The sequence below is a fragment of the Tenrec ecaudatus genome, chromosome 18, assembly GCF_050624435.1.
Source record: "Tenrec ecaudatus isolate mTenEca1 chromosome 18, mTenEca1.hap1, whole genome shotgun sequence".
NCBI lineage: Eukaryota > Metazoa > Chordata > Mammalia > Afrosoricida > Tenrecidae > Tenrec > Tenrec ecaudatus.
In genome coordinates this window covers 60,361,585-60,369,684 of record NC_134547.1, presented here as the reverse complement: position 1 = coordinate 60,369,684, position 8,100 = coordinate 60,361,585, and the positions used below count along the sequence as shown (strand labels likewise).

Below are 8,100 nucleotides of genomic sequence, written 5' to 3'. Positions count from 1 at the left end.
CCATCTTGTCACATGTATGCCTCTAGGTCCTCCCCTTCCTATCATGTGTATACCCCTAGCTCATCCCCTTCCTGTTATACCTATGCCCACTGTACATCCCCTTCCTATAATGTGTATGCCTACGGTACTGTCCCTTCCTGTGACGTGCGGTTACCTGCAATCATGCCCCACCCCCAAAAGTAGATATAACCCTTGGTTAGCAATAAACGGGATCCTCCAGCCTCCTGCCGGGTCTCCGCCCCACCTCGTCTCAGCCCACGCTGTGCGTGGACCTGGCCAGTAAGATCATGGCCATCCAAGAGGTGAGCATGCCACCATGAAATGTCTGACTCCATTATTGGACTCTCTTCTGTATCTCATGCTCTCGATGACTTTAATATAATATGTATATATATCAACCATACAATTGTGCTCACTGAACCCATGATTAGTGGTGGGGGGCCGGGACCCCCTCCAGCCGCCCAAGATGACCATCAGGGACACGAAGCGGAACTCTGTGCTGCTGGGGCCAGTTGTTCAGCAGGTTTTACTTAACAACTGCACGCATCCACGGGGTCTGTGCACACCGAGGGGTCGGGGAAGATCACAGCAAGCAGAGCAGTGATTACTCGGAGGGCATGTCTTCTTCAAATTTACCTGTGGACTCTGCGCAGGAGTGTTTTCCAAGTCTAGGCGGCATACTGTCCTGCCAAAAGAACAGCAATTTGGGATGGGAAGCAAAGTGAACATTAGAACTCCAGGGAGGCGCCCCTCTCTGAACAGTTTGCGCCTGTGAGCGACGGCACCGTCAGGACAGAGGTCCGTCCAGCACCGTCACTTCCACGTCCAACGCACCAAGACCCTGCTCCATGGTCATCTGGGCCATCTTTAAACCCTCAGCTGTCAAAAAGAGTGGGTGGCAGGGCCCTGCACAGCCAGAAACTCTTGAGCAGGACGTCCAATTGTCTTGGAAGCTGTGACACCTTAGAAAATGTTTCTTAATTATACAACTGCCCAGAACGCTGTCCCCGTGAGGTGGTTTGTTAAGTCCATCAAATTGTCACTGTAGCTGTTCATGTTCTCCCATCAGCAGTTGATCCAAGACACCCCAGCCTGGCCTGGGAGGCCGGGGGGGGGGGGAGGGGGGCAACTGCCTGGGCTGAAGACCGTTGTCCCTGCACCCAGTTATGCTGCCCATCTAGGATTTTTGGTGGTCTTGGTTAACAATGCGTACCCCCTCGAAGCTGCAAGTTAAGGGCCACCTCTTTCTAGCAGAGCCTGGAGGAAGGTGACTGTAGGCATCCACCGGACACGGCCTGATGCTGCTGAAGGTTTATTGCACAAGAAACTGGCAACACCAAGGCAAGGGGAAGGCGTGACATCATCCCCTGGTGACCAACCCTGTGCTCCAAAGGGCCCTCCACACAGACTGCGTTTACTTACACACACGCATGTAGGCATGGCCTCCACATCAGAGCCTGCGGCCTCCGCAGCCCCCACCCCAGGTGACCTAGCTGCCCCGGGTAGCGTCATGCAGGCCCAGACGCTGCAGGGACTCACAGTCCACAAGGGAAGGGGGAAGCAGGCTGAGCGACTGGGAGCTGGGCGGCTCGGATCGGTGCACAAGCAGCCCAGGGACCTGGTGAGGGCCTGGGGAAGCAGGGGCCATTCCTCAGAAGGTCCCCCGCACCCAGTGGCAGGGCCCTCAGCCAGCCAGGGCCAGGGCGTGCTGCAGGCATCCCCTCACCAGCACCCCTGTGGGTGGCGCACACCCACCATCACGAGTTCACTAATCCCCGCATTCCTGGCTGGAGGCCAGACTGTCTGCAGAGACGCTGCGCCCTTCAGCTACTCTTCGGGATCCTGACCGCCTGTGTGCTGGCGACGACATGAAGAAGCCTCCACGCGCCGAGGTGGTGGCACCCGGGCCTCGGAAGTTCAAGCAGCCCATCTGGCCAGTCTTGCGGGACTGCCGGGGGCCAGGGGCGGCCACATAGCGAAAGGAATGCTCAGTCTCTGGCAGGTGGTCAGGCTTGAGGTGGCACTAAGGACGCTTCACGCTTTTCCTCAGTCAGCGAACAGGCCACTTAGACACAGGGCCACCACGCTCGGCCACCTGATGTCCCAGGACTGTGGAGTGGCTTCCCAGGAGGACCACCATTTGGGAAACTCTTGGACCCCCTCAAGAGCTGGCTGGGTCCCTCTGGGTCCCGGCAACGCTTGGTGTAACAGCTCTGACTGAAGATGACAGCAGCATACTAGGACAAAACATAAAGCAGCCCCCCCACCCCACCCCTGCCCCGACGCACACCCAACGCTTTGAGTTTACCTAGAAAGTGGGGAGCGGGGACGCGGGAGGGAGAGGTTTCCACCCCCATGGAGGCCCAAACCACTTGTGCGACCTTTATTTGCTACAAAGAGCGAACTGGCTGCCCAGAGGAGGGCGGGCTCTCATGCTCCACCGGTGTTGGCTGGAGCCAAGACCCTGCGGTCATAGAACCCCCCACTTCACATAGATCTCTGGGAGGTTCTCCTTCAAAGAGAACAGAACCTGGGCTTCCTCAGTCCAGAACACCGACCCCAAGTGCCCAATCTCCTCTTCTCACAGCCACCCTGAGGCCGGGTCCCTGCTGCTGCCCACCACCAGGCACCTGCCCTGGCACACACACACACCTGGGCTCATCTTCAGGAGAGGGCAGGAGAACTCTGCAGAGAGGGTCAGCCCTCCAGGCCTTGCGATGGGTGATGGGGCCAGAGGTGTCTGGGGGGCTTTATTCCAGACAACCACCAGAGTGTGGGTGAGGGGTGGGAAGCAGGGCCTCCTGGAGTCGGGCTCTGCTGTCACCAACTGCATGACAGGGTGGTCCCCTGGCAGGATCACCATCCTTTGGGGGCCCCTCTGGCAGGGATGACTCATGACTACATGTATGCTGGGGAGCAGGCGGGGGTGGCCTCAGTCACTCCTGCCCAAAGCCCTCGGTCTCCTCAATGGCGTACAGCAGCTTCTCCTTCAGCTGTTCGTAGCTCTTGTATGGCGGGAGGTCCAGACGGTTGAAACTGGAGAGAAGAGAGTTGTCAGGACAGGGCTTTGTCAGGCCTCGGAGGAGGAAGGCTAGCTGGACCTCGGCACTTGAGGTCCCTGATCGTGGAGGGACTGAGACAGTGGGGGTACAGCTCTTGGTGACTGGACTGGTATAGCTGTAAGAAGGTGCCCTGGGGGCACAGTGAAGGACATATGTGGCTGCTAGCTGCAAAGTCAGCACTTTGAGCCCACCCACCCGCTCCAAGGGAGAAAGATGAGACTTTCTGCCTCCTGAAAGACTGACAGTCTGGGAAGCCCACCGGGGTAGTTCTACTCTGTGCTTATCTGGTCACTAGGGTTCAGAACTGACCAGACAGCGCTGGGTTTGGTTTCAGTGGCATGGCTGTAGGGTACTTCAGGCAGAGATGCCCAGCACGGCATAGCTCTCTCCCCTACGCAGCACCCCAGGGTCCCTGCCCCAAACCGGCCCCTCCAACTGGACTCAAGTTTCAAGGCCTCCCACTGAGACTGACATGCTCACCATGTGTGGCTTCTGGGCAGCCAGGTTTCCTTGCCAACCTTGTCAATGCAAAACTTCTGTGGTCCGTTACTACCTGTTCCCCAAAGAAACAGGCATCACAGATCAGCGAGCACATCCCCTCCTAATGTAGGCCAGGCCAAGCTCCCTCACAGGCAGGCTCTGCTGGACTCAGCTCAGCTCTTCCCATTATTCACTGGGGGGTGAGGGAAGGGAGATATCATAGGGAACCCTCTCTGAGCTGTCCCCACACCACCCCAGGAGACCAGCAAGGAGCAAGGCAAGGGCATGCATACCAATGAGTTCAGCAAATCCCCCGACAGGCAGGCGGCAGGTCCCAGTCACAAACTGCAGCAGCCGGACCCTCTTCTCGTTGTCCATCTCCTTCACCACCTGCCAGCCAGCAAGCCACTGCGGTCAGCACTGCCCAGGCCTTCAGCCCCAACACAGAGTGCTCCCTATAGAATGGCTCGCCAGCTGGAGACAGTGGCGCCGAGCCTGCAGCAATGCTGAGAACGCGAAGCCACTAGCCAGCCAAGTCCTCTAAGGTGTGGTAATGGGACAGTGACACCACCACAGGGCAGTGCTGCCTCAGGGTCACGGTGGTGGCATTTCCACCTAAATCCTCCTTTTCGAAGCACACTAAGGATGCGTGGGGCTGCCCAGGAGGCGGGGGTCCCACTGCTTGAGAAGGCCCGACTCATGGCGACCCCACGCACTCAGAATAAAAATTTTAAAAAAACCACTTCCCCAGGCTCTAGCCATCCCCCAGGATTGGCTGCTGCAATCTGACGGCTGTGACCCAAGACCGCCGAGCCAGCAGGCTGAGGGAGGCAAGAGGATCAGAGATGAGGGAGTGATGGCTCAGCGAGGCCCCTGTGGCCCCGGGTCTCCTTTCCTTGGAAACAACCACTGTTTCCTTGAAACAACCACTGCTGAGCCCCCTGGCCCCCAGCCCAGCGCGAACGGCTCTCCACACCCACCTGCCAGAACCACTGGACCTGCTTGCTGTTCTTGGTGTAGTGCCGGTAGATGGTGTTCTTTTGCCAGTCACTCACGTCTACCTCCTGCATGCCGCACAGCATCAGCTACAGGGGAGAGGGCGGTCAGCGAGCCCCCACCAGTCCCCCACCCAGGTGGGCCTTGGCCCCACCGCCCACCTCACCCTGTCCACCGCCCTACCACCGGCAAGTGAAATTGCCCCAAACATTTTCAACTACTTTCTCTAGAAGCTGTGATAATATGGATAAATCGAGTCCCTGCTTTCTTGCACGTGGATGCCCTCAAAGCAAGTGACCGGCAAGGGGGTCAAGGGGGAAGACCCAAACCCATTCTATTTGCTGCCTCTTGTCCTGATCAAGTGGATGTGTGGCGGGGTGTGGATTTCACTGGGCACACCGTGAATACATTTAAGATCAGGGTCACCCTCAGAAGGTGGAGTGCAGAGCACCGACCACCTTGGAGCCTCACCTCAAGCTCTTTTTCATCAAAGTAGCGCAGCCACTCCAGGGGGGCCACCTCATTGAAGCCGTCCAGGAAGGCTCTGGTCTGCTCCTCCACACCACGAGTGAAGCGCCAGTCAGTCAGCAGCCTACAACCAAAGAGCAGGTGTCAGCGGGGCAACGAGGCTCATAGCGCAGGTTCAGCTCGAGGCTGGCACGGGTGCCAGCTAGTGCAGAGGCCATGGGGCAGCTCAGGGAGAGCTCGCTTCTGGTACTCCCAGTTCACACACCTCGCTCACAGTAATCCACAGCTGTGGGGCGGGGGGTGTGTAAAAAGCCGTGGGACATGTACACAATAGAACACTGCTCAGTCACAGAGAGAAAATGTGCTGCTGCCAGCCGCCATGCGAGTGGAAAAAGTCAGTCTGTCACAAATTATCTCACTTAGACGAAAAACGCAAACGTACAGAAAACAAAGAAGATTTGTGGGCATCAGGGATTGGGGGAGTTTTTGCTTAGGGGGCACTGAGCCGATGTTGACATGGCACTGTGATGTGGAAAAGGGTCCTAAAGAAGGCCAGACAGCATGATGAATCTAAGCCCTGCTACTGAATTGTACACAGTGAAATTGTCCAGCTGGGGTAGATGTTTGGTCGTGTGTATTTTCACATACACAAGGTGGCTGGAGATACCCTAGTCTTTGAAATCACTTTGTGCACCACCTGCCCCTCCCCACCACCACCATACACCCCTATCATGACCACCCCCTCTTCCGCCACCATCTTTCCTCCACAACCACCACCCAACTCAATCAACTCCAGAGACACTGAGGAGGTGGAGACTGAATGATAACTGGGCGACCTGACTGGTGTGCGTGGGAGAATGTACATACACATGAATGTCAGAGTCAAACCCAAAACCATCTTTCAACTCCCAGCGACCCTACAGACAGGGGTTTCCAAGGCCGTCACTCTGGATGGGAGTAGAAAGATCCCTTTCTCCTGAGGAGCAACTGGTGGGCTTCTGACTGCTGACCTTGAGCTTAGCAGCCCGACACAATTCCACTGTGCCCCCAGGCCTCCTGGACTAAAGGATACAGAACACAGAAGTCTCTGACATGTGCTTAGGAGATGGAGAAATCTGAATTGGATGCCCTTACAGAGAAATCCAAGGGCAGCCTTGAAGTCTACCCATCACATGGGAACGATGGTGAATCAGACCAACCAAGAGCTCCAAACCGCCACATGTGGGGGCCTGGCTGAAGTGTTCCTAAACATCAGAGGAGGGAACCCTCTCCGGGTGATGCACGGTCCCTGCCGCCCACAGCCCCCCATTCCCCCGCTGCAGACTCACATGATATATTCCTCCTTATTTTCCTCCGTGACGCGGATGCTCTCGCCCCCTTCCTTCAGCTCGTGGGTAGTGACCTTGCCCAGGATCTCCATGTCCTGGATGAAGTACAGCTCAAGGCCACACTCTTCCAGGTTGTTTTCTCTGGGGGCAGGGGAGACCAAGAGAGACAATTCTTACCGTGGAAGGGTCTCCTGGAACTCCTGCTCCATCACCCACTCTTTGTGTCTGTGAAACACCCAAGAGCTCACAGGGGGGCTAAAATCCTGACCAAAAGGCACAGAACCACTTCCTGGTACAAGCAGAGAATTCTAGAGCTGTCCCTGCTCCCATCCCCCAGAAGACCTAGAAGCGGCTCATCTATACTGTGTTGATCAGGGCTGGGTTTTAAGAGCTGAAGGGCCCACTGGGGCAGAGAAAAGAAAGGCCATCGGTGCCCACTCCCCAGCCAGAGACCCCCCACCACTGCTGCGCATGAGAAGACCCTCACTTGATCCAGATGATGGAGTTGTAGAATTCGGGATCGATGGACTCCAGGTCTTTCAGAGTGGGTCTCTTGTTGAGCATCCGCTTGTAGAAAGGCAAGGTGAAGCCAGTGTCGATGAACTTCCCATGGTACAGGGCCTGAGGAAGGAAGAGGCACAGCAAAGAGCTTTGGCCCTCCCAGGACACCATCCAAGGCAGGCTCTTGGATACTCTGAACCAAAACCTTGCTCCTGTGACCTGCCTTCCTTCCCTGCTGGGGAGTGAGCACCTGGCTATTTCTGGGGCCTCGGGGAAGCAACTCTCTTTTTCCTGACTGGGTCCCGGGGGGAATCATCCCAACATGCAGACCAAGGGACAGGGCAGAATCCGGCTGCCCAGGAAGCACCTGCAGCCTCTGCCTGCCCAGCATGCCACCAGGCTGACCCCTGGTTGAGTGGGAGAGCTGCCCTGTGCTCACAGGGGACACCTGTTCAGAACAGCTCCGGGTGGCAGGCCTGACTCACTGGCTCTCGGCGAGAAGCAGAGACAGCCGGAAGTAATGGAGACGCCATATTCAGGGACAGCTGGCGAGCCAGTAGTGAGTAATAGTCTAGAGTTTTACTGGCTTGTCCTATTGGCTGCTGGGCCGGGCGGGTCTTGGGATCTGGGAAGAATGTGCCACTTCCTGAGCCCAGCATCTTGGCCAAGAACTTCCAGACAACAGGGAAGGGACATGTTTAGTCATGGGCTCTTGGGGCCCTCAGAGCCTCTTGAGAGGGGAGCGGAGCCAAAGACTGGGGAAGTCAGAGAAAGCAGCAAAGGAGAGCTAGCAGGGGAGCAGTTCAAACTGCCATGTATGGCCACGGACCAACCCGTCTCGCTCCTGCTGCTCCGCACTCATTAAACATGCCACCCCAAGACCCCCTTTCCATATTCCCAGGGTCCCCTGTGTCTAGGTAAATACAGATACTGGACTCCCCTCCCCTCCGATACCCCACCCGCAGTCTCCCAGGGCTCTGTTCTCAGCGAGGACTGTCCCTAACACCCCTGCTAGAAGCCTGAGTGTTCCCAGCAGACACTCCCTAGCTCGCCCACCAGCAGGCTGGTGACAGATAGTGGCACGCCCCAGAGGGGCTATAGGTGTGTGGCTCCCCTCAGCCCGCCACTCAGCTCATGGAAGGGTTCACAGGAAGTTACCCCTGGTAAGTTCTAGACAAATCAAAACACAAAGCCCCTCTCAACTGCCCAGGGAAGGACTGGGGGAGGGGGGTACTGAGAAAGCTCATTTCCCTGGAAGTCTTCCC

The 8,100-nt window shown here is 57.0% G+C and overlaps 1 protein-coding gene across 2 annotated transcripts in view; it reads right to left on the bottom strand.

Moving 5' to 3' along the window:
* Positions 1-361: 361 nt before the first annotated feature.
* The window catches only part of WWP2 (WW domain containing E3 ubiquitin protein ligase 2), a 160,755-nt gene continuing 153,016 nt past the window's right edge, over positions 362-8,100 (bottom strand). Inside the window, exons 16-22 of one of the 2 annotated variants that reach the window (XM_075536269.1) lie at positions 6,822-6,955; positions 6,335-6,475; positions 5,010-5,130; positions 4,523-4,627; positions 3,836-3,932; positions 3,543-3,615; positions 362-3,036 (exon numbers count right to left, since the gene is read on the bottom strand). In XM_075536269.1, coding sequence (XP_075392384.1) covers positions 2,937-3,036; positions 3,543-3,615; positions 3,836-3,932; positions 4,523-4,627; positions 5,010-5,130; positions 6,335-6,475; positions 6,822-6,955 — 771 coding nt within the window. In that variant the 3' untranslated portion in view covers positions 362-2,936. The remainder of the gene's footprint in view (positions 3,037-3,542; positions 3,616-3,835; positions 3,933-4,522; positions 4,628-5,009; positions 5,131-6,334; positions 6,476-6,821; positions 6,956-8,100) is intronic. The other variant, XM_075536268.1, reaches the window with a different exon arrangement.